A 20,608-nucleotide genomic window follows, 5' to 3' on the forward strand; every position below is an offset into this window, starting at 1 on the left:
ATGTTTATTTTACGTAGCCACATCTGTAACATTAATAATATAGTAACAGACCGGAATGTAACATTTCAGGATATATCTGTCTATGGCACAAACTTCTGAAATACCATAATCTAGTTCAGGGGTCACCAACCCTTTTAAACTGAGAGCTACTTATTGGGTACCAATTAATGTGAAGGGCTACTTGATACACACTTCTCAAATAACAAATATGCTCAATTTTAATTATATGTTATTGTTAATAATTAATTATATTAATCTATGTGAAGACACTGATCAAGTTAATGACTTCTCGCAATAGTTGTCAACAATGATTCAACAAGGTAGGAAACAGATAAATATTAATACGCAATACTTCATTTTTCTAAAATAGTTTCAAAGTTTATTTTATAGACATTTAAAGGATTTGACACAATCATTTGAAGAATAAAAACCCTCTGAATTGAATTACAATTGCCTTTAAGCAGTGGTTCTCAATTTTGGTTCTTGGGCCCCCCCTTTGAATAGTAGGTAGGACCATTTGACAAGGTAGGACAAATCACCAGAATTGAGATCCACTGCTTCAGATTTGAATGACAGATAACCAGATACAGTAAAAGGATACACTTAAAAACTAATATACAGTTAAACCTGTGGTGAATGGGCATTATATCAGTAATCACCAGAAATCTGGCATTTCCACTGAGTAAATGTCTAAAGTATCTCCTTTTTTAAAGATGCCAATACCTGAGGTATAAAAGACATTCCTGTTCCCAATTAAATGAAAGAATGCAAAAAAACCTGCTATTCGACAACAAACATGCCTTTGGATTTAACTTTAATTCGTTGTGTGGATCATTTCCCAACTGCTCCCTGTTCTCTGAGGAAGAATTACCGCAGTACTTTTTGTTCCTCACATCTGTTCCTCATTTACAGAGCCATCTGACAACGGGACGGAGATTCTGCAAAACAGTGATGTATTACGTTAATTAAATACACTCAGTGCTGTGTAGACAGGCATCAAGGGTAAGTCTCCCCTCATCATTTTGTCTGAATTACTGTCACACTGCTCTGTTTGCTTGTTGTGGGCAGAGGAGAACAGAGAAAAAAAACATAACAGACAGTTTTCAATAAAGCAAGGCTCCTGCAAGTGATCATTAAATTTCATTATACAGGCAGATAGGATCACATTAAAGAATCTGAAGCACACAGTTTGCATTATCTGTATTTGCAGAATTTTTTTTTCTTTGAATGTAGAATCGGATTATCGGCAATATAGCAATGGCCTTGTGCACGTAATTTTCGAAATGATTCTAATCTTCCTCATTAGTGCTGATCACTTTATGAAGTGGGTGGATGAATTCCAGCTGGCATCTGCTCCATTCAGACTGCTGGCATCAATCCAGCCCATTACAGGATCAAGAGAGGAAAATCAGTTCAATTATTGAAAGAGGGTCCAAATCTTTGTTCATGGTAATTCAAATAGTACAAGCGATGCTGAGCTCCCCGAACTGTCTCCTCCGATTAGAGGCTGCTTCCCTGTGGCAAAATGTTGGTATTGCATTATCAGCTGCTGTTATAAAGTTTGCTCACACTGCCTGCAACCGGAATCTAAACACTAGACAATCGCAAGAACCAGGACATGTATTAATGGCTTTTTATTACATTTACCTATATTCTTATTAGCATTTTTATAGCATTTCTGAAAAAGTCACTCGTATTTATTAAATAAAAATACTACGAAAAGAAAAAATTAACTATTCAGGACTAGATTTTACATAATAAATGGCTTAAAAGTGAACAAATCAGTCAAGAATTGTTCGAAAGTCACTTTATTTTTTAAATACTTTGTTTTGGTAATTTTTTTTTTAAGTCTTAAAAACTTTACACAAACTTGAAAAAAATTCTGTATGTTGGGTTTTCAGTTAATAATATAATATAATATAATATAATATAATATAATATATTTATTACTTTTTCAGTCAGTCATTTTCTTTTTGTCTTTGTTCCTTTATTAATCAGGGGTCATCACAGCAGAATGAATCACTATCACTGGGAAACACCCATACACTTTTTTTTTTGCATGTCTTTGGACTTGTGGGGAAAACCATGCCAACGCGGGGAGAACATGCAAACTCCACACAGAAATACCAACTAACCCAGCCGAGGCTCGAAGCAGCAGCCTTCTTGATGTAAGGTGACAGCGTTACCCAGTGCACCACCGCTTTTTCATATTGTTTTAATTAGATGTAACGTTTATTTCTTAAAAACTTAACATTAATTAAAATCTTGATTAAATATAACAAGAAGTTTTTTTTTCTTGTTTATTATTTTGTTTAAAAAAATCTTTTAAGCCTAATTTAATTTCTTAGTCTTTTTTACAAAAAAAAAATCTGAATTCATTCAATCATTTTCTTCTCAGCTTAGTCCTTATATTAATCCGGAGTCACCACAGCGGAATGAACCGCCAACTTATCCAGCACGTTTTTATGCAGCGGATGCCCTTCCAGCTGCAAACCATCTCTGGGAAACATCCACACACTCATTTACACACACACTCTGTGGACAATTTAGCCTACCCAATTCACTTGTATCGCATGTCTTTAGACTGTAGGGGGAAACTGGAGCACCCGGAGAAAACCCACGCAATCGCAGGGAAAACATGCAAACTCCACACAGAAATGCCGAGGTTCAAACCAGCAACCTTCTTGCTCTGAGGCGACAGCACTACCTACTGCGCCACTGCGTCACCAATTTCAGAATTAGTTTAGCAAATTATTTACATTTATTTACTTTTTGGGGACATATTGAAATATCTCATGCACTGTACATTTATTAAAAACAGTACGACAAAACAAAAAACAATCCTTATTTCCTTTCGCTTTTTCTTGTTCACTCAACATTTGAATACATCAGCTGCATTGACCTAAAATTATTTGTCAGTAATACAAAAAAACATTTAATTGGGTTAACATTAGATTATTAGTTTTCTGGAGAATTAAACTACTCTGCAACAAAACTTTTTAAGTTGTGCCAACTGAACATTTCTTTTTGTTTGCAGAACTGGAATGCCTGAAGTTGAGTGAAAAAAAAAAACAATCCCTATTTCCTTTCATTTTTCTTATGTACCCATGACAGAACAGAGTATGGACAGAAAAGTGCAGGGAGAAAGGAAATATCAGCGTAGGACCTTAAGGTGAGAATCAAGCTCAGGTCGCCTTGTACACTGGAGTAACATGTGTCAACATACACTGTACAAACTGTACAAACCACTACACCACTGGCACTGACGTATACACAACTTTTTAAAACATCAGTTGCACTGACCTAAAATGTCTGAAGCTGAGTGAACTAAAAACTCTTTTTGGAAATTGGTACTAGAAAATAATACATTATCAGAACAAACAAACAGTTCCATTGAAAACTAGAACATAGACAAATGCTAACAAAACACTTATTAGACAAAGAATTAGAAACAGGACAGGATGTAAAACAACAATAACAGTAAACAAGAAAAGGGTCAAAACATGCTTTGTGATGCTTCACATGTTAAGCATGCCTTCCTTTTTTCCATAACTATGTTTGTTTGTTCTGATAAGGAATTATTTTCTAGTACCAATTTCCAGTACATCAGCTGCACTGACCTAAAATTATTTGTCAGTAATACAAAAAACATAGTTGGGTTAACATAAGATTATTAGTTTTCTGGAGAAGTAAACTTCTCTGTAACAAAAGTTGTGTACACGTCGGCACCAATGGTGTAGTGGTTTGTGCACCAACACAGTGTTCACGGTGATCCAAGTTTGATTCTCACCTTGAGGTCCTATGCCTATCCTTCCCCTCTCTCCCCACGCTTTCCTGTCTATACTGTCCTGTCAAGTTAAAGTGAAAAAAAAGTTGAGTACACGAGAGGAAATAAGGATTATTTTTTTTGTTCACTCAACTTCAAGCATCTTCAGACAAATGATTTTCAGTTGGCACGACTTAAAAAGTTTTGTTACAGAGTAGTTCACCTCTCCAGAACCTAATAATCTTATGTTAACCCAACTAAATGTTTTTGTATTACTGACAAATAATTTTAGGTCAGTGCAGCTGATGTTTTTTTTATGAACAAGAAAAAGCAAAAGGAAACAAGGAGTGTGTTTTTTATTTTGTTGTACTGGTTTAAAAATGCACTGCTAAAATGACATTGAAATGCACCGTTTCTGTCACTCTTATCTACTGTCTGCCATGGTTTTTTGACTGAAGCTCTGTGTTTACATGCATTCATGTATATTCAAAAGTCTAACCTGTGATGTTTTTATCTCATAGCTTATATAAAGACACGGACAGCACATTACATCACAGGAGGAGATATACAGACATCTGAGTGCTGATGGACCATTTCATCAAAAGCTATTCTATCATTCACAGATACCCGGCGCTCCCCTGAGAGAGCTCTGAAAAGTGTAGGCATTTTCCCATCCTCGTCCCTCTTGAAAATGCTGATGATTTCATGAAGGCGAATGACAGAAGCACTTTGAAAGCGGCTAGAAATAGCACTGGCTAGTGAGGTTGATGGGAGTAGCTGGAGCAGGGATGGATTCCTTAATGACCAAAATAAATGGCCTCTCAATCCATCCACAAACACAGTTCATCTTCACCTGAATCCCCCTCTGACAACCTGTCCTCCCTAAACAAATGTTCGCTTTTGATGTAGTGTGCCATGATCAAGATTTATTGTTGTGGCGGGAAGCAGTCAGTCTGTCCTGTCATGGAACTTTCACTCCTGCAGGTGGCACTAACTAAACACAAAGACCCGATGCTGTTGTAAATCAAATTAATATGTGATTTTGGACATTTTCCCCACTGCAATTGACGCTGAATAGGAAAGGTTCACCTATAATTAGAAATAGTGAAATTCTTTCTGCTTATTATTGATGCTGTTATTTTGATTGCTGGGGTGAAAAAACTTTTAAATTAAAAGTTTACTTTGCCTCAGCGGTTTAAAATTTCCTCAAACCTCTTTCACACATATAGACTTAACCCAGTAGACACAGTATGTCAACATGACATCAGATTAACGTTGCACACTAAGGTCGTTGGGACGTTGCATTTTGTTTTGACGTTCAAGGTCAATATACAACGTCCGACCTAAAATTAATCAAATATCAGTTTTGCTAATGATGTTGCAGCTTGATGTTGTGTGGACATTACCATTATGATGTTGGATTTTGGTTGCCATACCTGACAAGTTAATGTCCGTATTTGACGTCAATATGACGTTGGTTTAAGATGTTGGCTCGACGTTGGAGTTTCACTTTCCAACACAACCAAATATCAGTCATTTGACATCTGTATAAGTAACATTGTTCTTAGACACTAGCTAGACATACATTTTGGTAACTTGAAATCACAACCTAAAGATTTATTTAATATTATTGTCTTATGCTGTTGTGTGCCTGCTGGAAAGAGACGGAAAAGGCCTTTAAGAGGAAAAACTTTTTAAAATACTGTAAACTTGATTGCGCCAATATTTCATAAAGTAATGGCTACTTATAAATTTCCATAAAATTAACATAACAACTTAATCGGTAAATTTAAAAATGCACTGTTCACACAGTAGAATTTTGACAATTTACTGGTTTGCTTCTTAATCATGAAAACTGTCAGAATTAACTTTCTGGAAACTTTTATAAGGAAAAATTCACAGCAACATCTCTTCACAGCAATTTACCAGCAATTTTCTGTTGGAGTCTATCAGTGCTTAGCATAACTGAGTACACCCCCATTTTGAAAATGAATATTTTTTATCCATTCCTCAGTATTTTTCTGCTGAAAAACAATAGAAACCCTCATGGAATTTGTAATGATTTTTATTGCTACTTTTATAATGGGATTTGTATTTGTGAATGCAAACCTGGCACTGATGACCAATCCTGTGGGTCTAGACTCATTTCTTACACTCAATTAGCAAGTTAAAACAACTAAATGCTAATGAAATATGTCCTTCAATATGAGGCACAAGAACATTTGAAAACTTCTGTTTTTAATGTTTGAAGGTTGACAGTGTCATTTTTAGTGGTATTGTTAGTGGCAGCTATCAGAACTTTTGTGGTGGTTTCTACTGTTTTAGTGTTTCAGCAAGGTTGACGATATAAGATTATCTATTCACTACTTATCATTTAAAATATTTTTAGGTGTAAATGTTGATCCATCTGATTATTATTTCACCTATTTTGCACTTTTTTCAAGGAACATTCTGGAACATTCTTGGTTGCAAAATAACACCTTAAATATAACCATGAGGGAACCAAACCGAACATCATCCAATACCAAACAGGTAGTGTCTTTGTCTCTGTCTTTGTGATTAGTTCTAATTGACAGACAAAAAAGTTAACATGTTTTCTTGAACTGCTTTATAAATAGACCAATGAATGCAAGCACACACACACACACACACACACACACACACACACACACACACACACACACACACACACACACACACACACACACACACACACACACACACACACACACACACAATGGACAAGCAGTCAAATGGTGCAACACATTAAAAGTCAGAAAACTGAGACAGTGTCAATAGTTTATCTCTCTTTTATATTCGATAACCTTAAACAAAATCACAAGATCAGATTCTCATTCCTTGCATATGATTTCATGACAGTCGTAAAGGTTGCTTTGTTGCTTCTCTCTGTTGGAGGAGTCTTATCAAAGGCCATGATTCTGGGTGGTACTATTGTGGCATAGTGGTGGAATCAGGGTGTGAGTGTGTGTTTGTGTGTAAAATGTGTCTGAAAATGCCGCCTGAAAGACTGGCTCCTCGTCCAAGATAACTTTGTTCTTAGGGACCTTAAGGATGACATCATAATGGGTGATCATACGGCGGCAGGATGTGTTATCTGTGACACGTTCAATCACAATAACCTCAACTGCACACAGACACACAATTGCAGACACACACTGCATCCTACTCTTTCCCAAAAGGCTGCTTTTTTATCAAACAAGATAGACGCGCACACACACCCATTCACATCCACAAACAGTTCCCGAATCCTCATGGGGAGAGGTTGTGTTTTCAGTTTAAAAGCACCGTCTTCAACTTAAGTGTAGACAGAGGATTTTTGTGGATGTGTGGAAGCTTTTGTTTTGGTAATCTCTGAAAACAAGTACAAAATATTTTCTAAAAAAACCCACTTGAATATTTCTGGATCCTTTAGCTGTACCCACTGAAGGTAAGTCTGATATAACTTTATTGTAAGAGATGCATAAATATGAGTAAGCACCTAGCAGAGGCTTTAGGAGCTTCAAAATGTTAATAATAATGCAAAAAGGTTGTTATTATTATGACTAATATTGAATAAAATTTGTATAAATTATGATTAATAAATGTTTTACATTTATTGTTCACACATAGTTAATGTTAGTAACAAATGACCAAAAACTGTAAATGTACATTTATGAGTTAAAGATGCTTTTTGTAAAATGACTTTTGATGGTATGTTTGCATAATAAAACTCTTTATATTACTCTATATATACAGTTGAGGTCAGAATTATTAATCCCACTGAATTATTTGCCACCCTTGTACATTTTTCCCCCAATTTGTTTAACGGAGAGAAGGTCAAATATTATTACTTAATATTTTAAATTAATGCGTAACTTTACTTGTTACTTAGAAAGGATATTGCGTTTCCCCCAACACTGTGTGTAATGTAGAGTATAGCCTGTCTAAATAAACTTGTTTTCTTTGTTCGGGGAGAATATCTGTGAATGGAGAGATCCTCTAGGGCATGATTAAAGCATATTCAAAGGCATTGTCTGGAGTCTCTCTAGTTCTTACTGCAGTGAGGTTTATGGAGCTGTAAAAATTGTACTGAGTGATAGTGTTCAAAAAGGACAAGTTGTTGCCTGACTCAGCAAGAGTGGCTTTTTAGACACTCTTGAATATAGTTTATAGGTAAGCGTTGAGAGTAGACGCTACAAGGGGTGCATTGTTAGTAGATGGTGGTCAGGTACATGAAGAAACGGTTTAAATTCATTTAATTAAATTCCATTAATTTAAATTGTTATATTACCACTGTTAGTAATAAATTTAATTGTTATGGCAATTTAATCACATAATACAATTTCTCAATCATATTTAAAATATATATTTTTCCTTATGTTTTGTACTGTGGTTCATGTGTAAATAGTTTGAAATATCATATATTTTATGTAAATGCAGTAATAGTACTTAATGAGAAGGTTTTAGAAAAAAATATGACTATTTTATAAAATAACGCTTCTTCAGATTAAATGGACACAATTGCAGTATTTTCAAACTAATATGAATTTTCAATTTAGTGTAATGTGAAGACATTTATTTACGCTGTGATTTGTACAAACCTGGTAACTTGTTACAAAAATTATAATTATACATTTATAACTAATTTAACCAAAATGAACTTTTCTCTGCTCTCCTCTTCAGTTCTGTCTCTTTGGTCAGGATTGCACCAACTAGACAATGTGTAGGGTCCTGAATATCCTATCAGCTCTTTTGAGCCGCTTCCTGTTTGCAGTGCATGGCGTCGTGACAGTGTGGCGTGTGGTGGAGGTGACAGGCGAGGCTTCCTATTGGCTGCTGGTGATGGGTGTGGCACTGCTGGGGGTGGAGATGGCCATAACTGTCAAATACACACGCAACACAGAATGGCGATGGTGAGGTTATGCTCTCATATTCCTGTCATCAACTTAAATATCACCACACAGACCAGCAGACAAATCTGATATTTGTGCTGAAATTTTGTATGAAAAACAGCATTTATTTGGTAAATGAATTCTGTCTAAAGCACTGCAAAAATGCCTTCTTATTAAGAGTTTTTGCCTTACTAGTACAAATATATATAAATTTGTAAAACAGGACAACATTTTTTGACTTGTTTGTAGAAAAGGCCTTTTAATTAAGGGATGATTTTAATATTTAGACTAGAAATAAGGCAAAAACTCAAAGTAAAATTTTTTTTGCAGTGTGTAACATTTTACTATTAAAAATGTAAAAAATGAAATGGCTTTATTGACAGAAACATATTTTGTGACACATTTTATACATTTTTAAAGTCTCAGTCCTGTCCAGCTGCATTATGTCTGCTATAACAATCAACAGTTTAAATGGAATTAAGAATAAAATCAATTTGTTTGGATCCTTATGTTGGTGAGTAAATAATGGCAATATTCTTCTTTTTAGTTATTTATAAAGAATCAAATAGGTTGTAGGTAGAACGTTTTTTTTTTGTTGCCATTTTTGTTTTCCTGAATATACCAGAGACCGCTGTGTATGCTTTTGGAGATCTCAAATTTCTTTCGCAACTGCTGTTCTCATGTAAATCCACCAGAAGCTGCTGTCAACTTATTGACTGCTTGACCGATCGACTGACCCACCCTCCTCCTTCCCTAAACCCAACCAATAGTGTTTTCAAAAGCACAGATTGACCCGCCCACCCCTTTCCTAAACCCAGCTGACAGTTTTAAAAAGCAGTCCAGAAAAAGAAAAGCCCTCGTCTGATTTTTACCACGTTTTCAGATTTTACCACATTCTCACGCTGTTATATGCTTATTTATTTTATTTTTTGGCTACTGTTTTTGTCTTACCCACTTTCTGGAACCGTTCTTCGCCAGACTCGAACCTTACCATTGTGGTCAACTCCTCTCTGCATCTCAAGTCTACCAACGTACATGGTGAGCTAACTGGACAAACTGGTAATCGTGGGAAAGCCATCCACACAGAGGTAATCGGTCAGCTGGTAACCCTGAAAAGGAACAGCGTCATAACCGCCCCGTTGTGTTCATTTTAAAGACGAAATGCAGCCATACGTCCTTCTAGCTATATAATTTGCGATCTCCAGAAATGTTCACTGTAGAACGTGTGGTGTTGGTGAAAAAAAGAAAAAAGAGAATCCGTTTTGCCTTTTAAAAATAACTTTTGCAAAGTTTCTCCAAACATTCTGGTATTAAAAGACTTAGGGCTCAAAAGCAGGGGGCCGTGATAATGATTAACGCTAACGAGAACGTGGGAAATTACACTTGCATTCCTTCAAGCTCTGCACTTCAGTCTCTCTTGTGGGGATGGGTGATAATAATAACACAGTGAAGGGGAAAAACAACCTCTGCCTTTGCAACTTCGCACTCACACAGAGCATCAGCTGATCATGTTCAGCTAGACTTTTTAAAATGTATGTACATTGAGATTGCTCTGCTAAGATATTTATTAATGAGACTCTGCACTCCTGCTGACATGGATGGAGGACCTGCTGAGAACATCCTCCTTCTCATCATCCCCTTCACTCTTCCATGATCTCCATTTGAACCTTTCTCTCCCGTACTACTTTTTTATGCATTTCTATCTCTCTCATGCATGCTACACTTTGAAGTCTCTGTACTCTTTAGAGAGGCTTGCCTCTGTCAGTGGGGATTTGCATAGCTAATGGGAGTAATTTGCAGTCTGTGTTGTGCTGGTGTGCCTGCAGCACCGGACTCTGTTGTGTGACCCAGCTTTACCACCCAATCAGAAGTATCTGACACACATAGAAGTATTTGGTGGCTTTAATAAGTCTATGTTAAACTGAGTTTGTGTAAGTCTCGGAATGTCTTACTTTCAGGAGCTTATGATAGAGGTTTAAATACTGTCTGTATAGTTTTATCTTCAGATGTTACAGCATTTTCTTTTCGGCTTAGTCCCATTATTAATCAGGGGTCACCACAGCGGAATGAACCGCCAACTTATCCAGAATAAGTTTTATGCAGCGGATGCCCTTCAAGCAGCAACTCCACACAGAAACACCAACTGACTCAGGTGAGGCTCGAAGCAGCAACCTTCTTGTTGTGAGGCGATCGTGCTACCCACTGCGCCACCGTGCAGCCCTCAGCTCTCTTATTTCTGGGAAAACAATAAACATAAATTGCTTGGATGGAAATTAATTTATGGATTGAAAGTAGACTGTTTTCAGTACAATGTCTGCAATTCTGGGAAAAAAAGGTCTATTGCAGAAGATTAATAGATTAGGAGTGGAGGAGAGCTCAGTTTCACCTTTAACCCAAGTGCCTTCTTCAAAAAGCTCCATCCCACACAATGATAACCACAGCACCACAATTATGAAGACAGCCGTTTCCTGTAACAGTGCCTTATCGACATTACCAGGAAGTTTCGCTTACATTAAATATATTGTGGAATTAGACACTGAAGCAGCCAATGACTTCAACTGGGAATTGAGCCAGATTAAACTTTTTTTCAAGAAAACTTTTTTAGCATAACAAAACCACCCCTCATTTGACAGCTGTAGATTTCTACACATCTTTGTTGGAGCATTTCAGGCAGTTAGAGTAAGCACCATGTTGCTCTTTGCTTCTCCTTGTACAGGTGGATTGCATCATGATCTGGTATTAACCCTTGTATCCTTTTGTGAAAGGCAGCCACTTGTTTATGACCCATTGAAGGGCAATTTGCTCCAGCACCACCTCAATGAGCAGCTATGGGTGGCTGTTCCCCCCAGACTGTCCCCAGAGTACAAGAAAGCCCCTCCAGCTGAAGGGCGTACTCACACTATGTACAGTTGCCTTGAACCGGGCCAAAGCACGCTTGTCCCCCCTCCCGACTCCCCCAATCCCGCACTTACATTAAATTCTGGCCTGGGAACGCTAACGTCATCGATGATGCGCTGTTCAGCAATCGCTTTTGGTCAGCACAGCGAAGATTTCTTTAGTTATGTCATTTTAGTGGTTTGGGATCCAGACAAATATTTTGCTGAACAGATCACTCACAATTCTCAAACGATCTGGGAAACGGGCCTGGACACAGTTCGGATAGCATAGTGTGAGTACTAGGGTTGGGTACTGAAACCCAGAGCCATTATAGCACCGGTACCTTTGTAACCGGTATGTATAGGATCAAATCAGCATACGAATTTCGTTGCCTAATTTCAGTGCCACTGGTACAGCGAAAGGACGTAAGAAGAATTAAGGGGTTCATCAAAGGCACACATTGGCATTGTGTCACACCATCACTAAACATTTAATTCTAAACAACTTTGAGGAATATGGACAGGCGATGTCAGGCATTTGTTATTGTTGCTTAGGGAACGGACGCACGCAATGCACGCAGTACAGCACATTAAGCCTGTTTGTTGGTGAGCAAGAGCGACACTCAGATCTACACGCATGATCGCGTTCATCAAATTTGCTTAAACTAAGCATTGTAAAGCGTATTTTACAAGCAAGGATTCTGACACAGCAACGTGCTTTACAAAAGTTGCGTGTTAGGGGTTAAACATGTCAAACTTAATGACACATTTGAGGGCTTAAAAAGGCAAAGCAATGCCTCTCTCGCATGCTCTAGATGTCACATGCAATCGCTCCCTCAGGCACTCGTTCCCTCTGCTTTTGCGGCACTTGCTCTCTCTGTGATGGTGCCACACGAATCAGTTCCCCGCATTTGTCAAAAGTTAACACCCAAATTGACACAGGTAATAAAGAGATTAAACTTCAGTCATGTTCATGTTGTGTGAAACACTATCAAAATGTCCACTGTTGATGATATTATACTTATGTTTTCAATAGTGATTTTAACACTTTTAATATAGGAAGTCCTCGGCTATGCAGAGACCATTATTAATCAGAAATCTAGTGTACATAGTTTTACATTAGGATATGCAGTCTTGAATTTACAAACAGTCGGCAAGTACCAAAGAACAGATGAAACACTGATCAAATGTAGTTTTCAGTCACGCTCATGTAAGTCATATTCAACTCGTTCAGTTTTACCTTCATTCATTTTTGATTTCCATCTTCAACACATGATTTATTGACAACACATTTTTAAACATAATGGTTTAACTAATTTCTAATATCTACTTTTTTATCTACTCCATGGTGACAGTTAGTGCATAACATTTTACTAGTTATTTTGCAAGACTGTTGTATTCAGACTTAAAGTCCATTAACGTATTTTATAGTCTTTAATTCAGATTAAAGTGTAATTTAAAGACTTAATCAGTTAACTATGAAAGTTGAAACAATTAGTCACATTATTTTGTAACTGATTTGTTGTATATATCAAAAATATACAGTAAATATTTCTTAAAGAGGCTAAAAGTACTGACCTTATTTTTATTTAAATTAAAAACTGCTTATATTCACGAAATTAATAATACGAAATAGGACTTATTATGACTCCAGAATAATTATTTTTAGGAAACACTGTGAACATTTTCAGAAACATTATTTTAAATGAATGGTAGGGCAAAATAAATTGACTTCAACTGTAGGCCTGTCTGTTAAAGTTTTCAGGTGCAACAATGTGCTTTGATGTATTAGAATGTTAGAAATGTGTTATCCTACACCAGTACAAAGTTACTTGTCAAATAAATTAACAAGGAAGATTATTTTGAGTTTAAGTTATTTAATTATCTTGTTTATGAAGACTGCAGAGTGTGGCATGAAAAAAATGATTTAGATTTTTTTTTTTTGTGAATTTTGTGATATATATGTTAAAATTTGCCCCCAAAAGTACAAGTGCTTCCTGCCCGCCCCCCACATGGTTAGTTGTAAGCTAATGTAATTTCATAATGCAAATCTTAAAATCATGGTAACCAACAAATGATATATATTATCATATATATTATATATATCATATATATTAAATGAAATATATTAATGTAATTCAAATGTATAAAATATGAATTGATGTTTACTTTAAACTTTAATTATATTGTTCTATTAAAAAATATATATATTTTTAAAGATTTTGTCAAATAAAAGATTTTTTTAGAGTCATCCACCATAATTTTGTGGCTAAAAAGTATCGGTTAAGGCAGCGCTTTGACACCGGTTTTATTTTAAAACTAACGATTTAGAAAAAAAAAAAAAACGATACCCAACCCTAGTGAGGACGCCTGAAAATTCTTTGTTCTTCCTCCAGGGTTTTGGCACTACAGTAACAAAGTTGAAGTCTTCAAGAACATATATTTACTTAAGTGTCAGTGTACACCACCCTTTGGGTGAGATGTCGATATAAGGTCCTGACTCTTTGGTCATTAAAAATTCATAATGTCCTTCAAAAAGAGTAAATGAGTCTCCCTAGCATCCTGGCTAATCTTGCCCACTGGCCTCTTTCCATCATGGCCTCCTAACCATCCCCATATTATCTGATTGGCTTCATCTCCACCAATAAGCTGGTGTGTGTGGTACACATCACATCTTGGTAGATTCTGCAAATTGGTGGTGGTTGAGGAGATTTCCCCAAATCTGTAAAGTGCATTGAGTGCCCAAAGCACTTATTGTTAATTATTACTTTAATTCATAACTCATATTTAATTCACAACTTTGTTTTAATAAAAATAAACAAAGTAAGCAGAAGACTGTCACAGATTACTGCAACATCAACATAAACAAACAATCAGTATAAATGTACCTAGCATCAATAAAGCCACCTCATGGTGCAACTCAAGCTGGCCATAGTGAACTTTCCCAAGGACTTGCTTTTTCACCGTTAAAAATGGTTTGCTTTACACACTAAACAATTTTTTGCTTTACATGTTGGTCTTACAGCCTATTGGGGCAATGACAATGGTAGTGTAGTAAGTGGATTCTAGGGATTTGGATTCTTGGCCCTTGGCACAAGTTCCTATTCTGGGCCCCCTCAGTTGAAATCATGTTCTGAAGCCAGGGAAATTGTGCCATTTGGTAACCCCCTAGTCTTTATCATGGGAACCTTGAGGCTTCTGGACCTTATAAACTCTGCAGTACGTGGATTTCAGATCTTCTGCCTTCACTCTGAAGGTCTGTCTTCGAAGTCAAATCTTTATTCTCTTTGCGACTATCATCTGCAACCATATTGACAGAAACCCATGCAAATATAAATAAATGCATCTAAAACTTCAAAGCCGTATTACATTTGACATAACAAAATCAACTGATGCTTGTTTTATTTAATAAATCAACAAATGAAAACTTTTATTACTTAGTAAATAGAGGATCATGCAATACTTGACAGACAGCTTTTTGTCCGTTAAGGTTACAGTCACACAGCTGGGTTTGCCCAAAAATTTTTTTTTAGTAATTTTGAAAATGTGAGTTAGCTTAAAGCAGGGGTCACCAATCTCGGCCCAGGAGGGCCGGTGTCCCTACAGGATTCAGCTCCAACTTGCCTCAACACACCTGCCTGGATGTTTCAAGTATACCTAGTAAGACCTTGATTAGCTTGTTCAGGTGTGTTTGATTAGGGTTGGAGCTAAAATCTGCAGGACACCGGCCCTCCAGGAACAAGTTTGGTGACCACTGGCTTAAAGGGTATACAGAATGTTACAACTGTAAATAACCAAATATGTGTGAAATTTACAGGACTGAAAACAGCATTTTGTTGCAATAAGTGAACAAGGGGAAAGTAATGTGTAAGCACATTAATCCATCCATCTATCCATTAACAGGACCTTTCTCCCACTCTTCTGCAGGTTCTCACCTATGGTTTTTCTTTACCTGAGCACTGTGATTCCCTCAGTCTGGTTCCTGGAGCTAAACCTCCTACAGTCCAATCTGCCCTTCAACTCAAGCACAAACTCTGACCCGCAACTCCTCTCCCAGATCCCGCTAACAATGGTGGGTGGAAAACAATTGTTAGCAATAAAACTCTGACTTGACCAGTAAAAAAAGTACAGGTACAGTCTTGAACAAAATCAGAATCTCTCTCTTTCTGCCTCTGCTGTTTTGGAGGTTTCAGCACTCATAAATTCTGGGAAAGCAATAAACTTAAAACATTTGGATTGAAATTGATTCATGCATTGAAAGCAGACTATTTTCTGTAAAATGTCTGCCATTCTGGGAAAAGAATTGAATGCAGAAGATTAATACATTACTGAGGAGAGCTCAGTTTCACCTTTGACATATATGCCTTCTTTAAAAAGCTCAAACCCACACACTAATAACCACAGCACCACATATCTGAAAACTGCAGTTTTCTCTAACATTGACTTATCGAAGTTACCAGGACAGTGTTGGGGAAAGTTACCTTGAAAAGTAATGCATTACATTATTGAGTTACTCCCCCCAAAAGATGCATTGCTTAGTTACTCTTTATCGTAAGTAATGTGTCATGTTACTTTTGAGTTTAATCTCTTCCAAAACTTGTAGGGTGTTTTTCCTTTTTTTAAATAGAGGAGCTCTGCATTTAATGACACACTGTACTACCTGTACTATCTGTACTACATTATTCAATTAAAAAAAAAAAATTGAATAATGTTATTGTTCTTCTGATAAATTCCTGACACTACACATGCTGTATATACAGATTAATGAAAGTTGAAAGGAACGTGTTTGCTACTTTTGTATTTTTGTCTTATTAGTTGAGTAAACTCACTGTCCATTGAGACTATCCCCTTTTCTTCCATGTGTTCAAAATAATGAGATTACTTCCATCACAGAAATGTAAGGCTCTGCCATCTTGGTGTCTGTTCCCACGGGGAGCTCATTTTCTAGTTGAATGTGTGATTCAACATGATTACACTATTTATAATTGAGCAAACTATTTTTAAAAGAAAATAATTAAAACTCGAGTTACATTTTTAAAAAAGTAACTAAAACAATTTTACGTCATTTTTAAAGCAATTCAGTACTTGTTACTTAGAAAGGTAATGTTATCATGTGACTCGCCTTACTAATAATGCGTTACCCCCAACACTGCTCACGTAAGCATTCATTGACTTCCATTGGGAACTTGTATGACAACTTTCTTATTATGAACAATCATAAAATGAATAAGATGTCTTAAAAATTACAATTGGAAACTGCCTTGTCTATCACTGAAAAGAAGCTATAATTGTAGCTTGCACAATGACTCAACTTTTGTAGAAATTAAGGAAAACTAAAGTGATGGTCAGTCACACATTATTTCAAAAAGGTCACAAGGCACAAAATATGAGCTCATGGTGACAGTTCAAAATAACTGAGCCAACCCCTTGCATAGCAAATATGCAACCTCGCTTTCAAAAATAAAGTCCTATATACAGTTGAAGTCAGAATTATTAGCCCCCTATTTATTTATTTTTTCCCAATTTCTGTTTAAAGGAGAGAAGATTTTTTCAACACATTTCTCAACATAATAGTTTTAATAGCTCATCTCTAATAACTGATTTATTTTATCTTACCCATGATGACAGTAAATAATATATATTTTAGATTTTTCCAACACACTTTTAAACAATAGTTTTAATAACTAATTTTTAATAACTGATTTATTTTGCGGTTGCCATCATGACAGTACATTATATTTGGCTAGATATTTTTCAAGACACTTCTATACAGCTTAAAGTGACACTTAAAGGCTTAACTAGGTTAATTAGGTCAACTAAGCAGGTTAGGGTAATTAGGCAAGTTATTGTCGAACGATGGTTTGTTTTGTAGACTGTAAAAGATATTTATAGCTTAAAACGGCTACTAATTTTGACCTTAAAATGTTTTTTTTTTTTTTTTTTTAATAAAAACTGCTTTAACTTTTAGACATTAACTTTTTTAGAACTTTTTTTCTAGCCGAAATAAAACAAATAAGAATTTTCTCCAGAAGAAAAAATATTATCAGAAATACTGTGAAAATTTCTTTGCTCTGTTAAACATCATTTAGGAAATATTTTAAAAAGAAAAAAAAATTCAAAGGGGGTCTAATAATTTGGACTGTATATCGATTATTGTCATCTATCAATAAATGACCCTTACAAAAAAAAAAAAAAAAAAAAAAAAAACAACAACAAAACAACCTTCACCCACAATTTGTAACGCAACATAACCAAACAGGCCAGTATTTTTGTATTATAGCCAAGTTTGTTTTGCTCTCCTTTTAAATCTAAATTTTCTGTCTCTCTGAACAAAATTTTATATTCTCTTAATATTCTACATACAACTTAATTCTATTAAAAAACATACAGCAATACTACACATTAAAATAAACATTCTTCATCAAAATGCCAGTAGTAAATGAAATTTTAGGTTGGCCTCCAGGCTGGCGAATCAGATGTTTGTGTCCTCAAGAATATCATTACAAAGCTAGACTCAAGATCATGATTGAGTGCCTAAATATGTGACAGTGAAGCTCTTTTTCTACTTTAATTGTAAGTATAAAGTAGTTTAAAACACTTTTGCAGAATTATACAGAAAATTAACTTCCACTGCCCATTCCCACTGCAGAGTTGCTTTTAACATTTCAGCTATCACCTCCGTATCCTCCTGACAGCTGCGAATCTGAATATTCAGTATATTGTTTAATATTGATGACTGTGGCAATTTCTTTGTCGCACATTCATGTGGGTGGAAAGCTCACAGGATATCTGTCAAAATATTCAGCAAAAGCTAATCAGCGACTTTAGTGGAAAGCTTTTAGGGGAAACCGTATCATCTCAGTTGTCCTCTTTTATTAGGTAAATCCTCAAATGCATCTTTTGTTCAGGCACTCCAATGAGTCAAAGCAATCAATTTGTTCTTAGAAACTGTTTGAACCTTTTTAATCTGGTATAACAATAACATCTTAACAACAATTTTGATTCTTGCATTCAAATTATCGCAGTCTCACTGTGTGCTCTTGCTGTCTGGTCTGTTACCATGGTGATTAGACTATTTGTGTGTCTCTCTTTGTGTGTGTGTGTGTGTAAGACAGGGCTTGGAGGAACTTGATCCCGAGAACTGGGTGAAGGCTCTAGAGCAGACTATGCTGATCATTTTGGTTGTGGGCCGCTGGCTGATGCCGAAGGGCGACATGTCCCGTGACCAGCTCTCTCAGCTCCTCATGGCTTATGTTGGGCTTGGAGCTGATATTCTGGACATTTTTGACACTTTTAAGGAGCCGCAAGTGAAGACAAATCCGGCTGTGATCATTGTTGGCCTGAGTTTGTTCTCCTGGGCCTTGATGCAGTTTCCTGTTGTTCTCACCCAGACCAGTCATCCTAAAATCCAGGAAGAAGATCAGTTAGCGGCCGCGCCGTGTGGGGAAGCATGCTGGACTGTTTCCTGCTGCTCCAGTGAAGTCTGGAGCCTTCTGCTAACTGTGGGTCTGCAGGATGGACCGTTCCTGATTTACCGTCTGTACCTCATGATACGTGAGAATGTTCTGAACCAGCTGATGATCTTCTTCACATGCAAGAACATCCTTACTGTTTTGCTGGAGGTCTACAGGATTTTTGTTGTTCATTTTGAACAAAACAATTCAGAGAGGAGAACGCAGTCAAGTGACCCGCCTCAGAGACACTCAGAATGGACTGAAGAAGAGAATGTAGAAGTCACCTCTCAGGAATAGCGTCTACCTCATTTATTCATTTACTTTTCAGCTTAGTCCCTATGTTAATTAGGGGTCGCCACAGCGGAATAAACTGCCAACTTATCCAGCATGTGTTCAGTCAGCGGATGCCCTTCCAGCCGGAACCCAACACTGGGAAACACCCATACACACTCTTTTTCACACACATACACTACAGGCAATTTAGTTCATTCAATTCACCAACAGTGCATGTCTTTGGACTGTGGGGGAAACCAGAGGACCCGGAGGAAACCCACGCCAACATGGGGAGAACATGCAAACTCTACACAGAAACGGCAACTGGCCCAGCTTGGGCTTGATCCAGCGACTTTCTTGCTGTGAGGTATTTGTGCTACCCACTGCGCCAACATGACACCCAGCATCTGAATCAATCAATCAATCAATCAATCAATCAATCAATCAATCAATTAATCAATCAATCAATCTGTCTATGTCTATACAGTCAAAGTCAATCCTGTCTGTCAGTTTCGATCAATCAGTTAACCTGTCTGCCTGTTTGTCTTCCTATGTATCTTCCTGTATCAATTCAAACAATTATTTTTGTCTATCAATATCAATGAATGAATTAAATGATACAAGATTGAATGAACAAATAAGAGAATGAATGAATAAATGAATAAATTAATCTCTGCATGATTGCCTGCCTATTCAATCAATCAATCAATCAATCAATCAATCAATCAATCAATCAATCAATCAATCAATCAATCAATCAATCAATCAATCAATCAATTAATTAATCATTTACCCACCCACTATCTATCTATCTATCTATCTATCTATCTATCTATCTATCTATCTATCTATCTATCTATCTATCTATCTATCTATCTATCTATCTATCTATCTATCTATCTATCTATCTATCATTTAAAAATAAAAGTAAGGTTAAACTTACTCAAAATTCTTACGTATTGTAAAACATCCTAATTACATTCGCAATTTTAGAGTCTGCCAGTCAGAGCGTGGGCAACAACAGCACAGCACAGGTGGTGATGGTGGTTTCAGTACGTCTCTTGGCCAGCAGATGGCAGCGTGAACAAATTGATGACGGGCAGAGCTGTGATGAATTTCTTCAACTGCTGCGTGTGGTGGAGATCATGACGCCTCTTCAACTGTAACGACACGCACCCTCTGCACGCAGTAACCTGTGACATTTTACCATCTAACATCAGATCAATAGGTAACAAATCAGTTCCTGGGTGCTTTCTGTTGTTTGTGAACGATCTGTCCACGGTTGTCTCATTATTTAAAGTTCAAGCCTTCCCTTCTCACTCACTCTTGTATCTTTTTGACGGTGAC

General features: G+C 36.6%; 1 protein-coding gene across 5 annotated transcripts; it reads left to right on the forward strand.

Annotated features, from left to right (window-relative positions):
• Window positions 1-912: 912 nt before the first annotated feature.
• On the forward strand, window positions 913-20,489 carry LOC101883956 (transmembrane protein 26). Of its 5 annotated transcripts, XR_012384300.1 has the most exons (8): window positions 913-1,002; window positions 1,999-2,168; window positions 4,288-4,424; window positions 6,211-6,298; window positions 8,450-8,679; window positions 15,462-15,606; window positions 18,650-19,628; window positions 20,255-20,489. XR_012384300.1 is itself a non-coding variant. In XM_073910336.1 (7 exons), the coding sequence occupies exons 5-7, from the start codon at window positions 8,486-8,488 to the stop codon at window positions 19,283-19,285; spliced, it is 975 nt and encodes a 324-aa protein (XP_073766437.1). In that variant the 5' UTR covers window positions 913-1,002; window positions 1,999-2,168; window positions 4,288-4,424; window positions 6,211-6,298; window positions 8,450-8,485; the 3' UTR covers window positions 19,286-19,941. The 5 variants fall into 5 exon arrangements, 4 of the variants coding, with proteins under 4 accessions (XP_073766437.1, XP_073766436.1, XP_021327728.2 ...); XM_073910336.1 differs by lacking the exon at window positions 20,255-20,489 and having other exon boundaries at window positions 18,650-19,941; XM_073910335.1 differs by lacking the exons at window positions 1,999-2,168; window positions 20,255-20,489 and having other exon boundaries at window positions 18,650-19,941.
• Window positions 20,490-20,608: the final 119 nt, after the last annotated feature.

The sequence above is a fragment of the Danio rerio genome, chromosome 8 (genome assembly GCF_049306965.1).
Source record: "Danio rerio strain Tuebingen ecotype United States chromosome 8, GRCz12tu, whole genome shotgun sequence".
Lineage (NCBI taxonomy): Eukaryota > Metazoa > Chordata > Actinopteri > Cypriniformes > Danionidae > Danio > Danio rerio.

Coding starts and splice junctions, on each gene's coding strand:
- LOC101883956 (XM_073910336.1), top strand. CDS start 8,486: ATGTGTAGGGTCCTGAATATCCTATCAGCTCTTTTGAGCCGCTTCCTG. Junction 8,680..15,461: donor CGCAACACAGAATGGCGATG/GTGAGGTTATGC, acceptor ACTCTTCTGCAG/GTTCTCACCTATGGTTTTTC. Junction 15,607..18,649: donor CCCAGATCCCGCTAACAATG/GTGGGTGGAAAA, acceptor TGTGTAAGACAG/GGCTTGGAGGAACTTGATCC.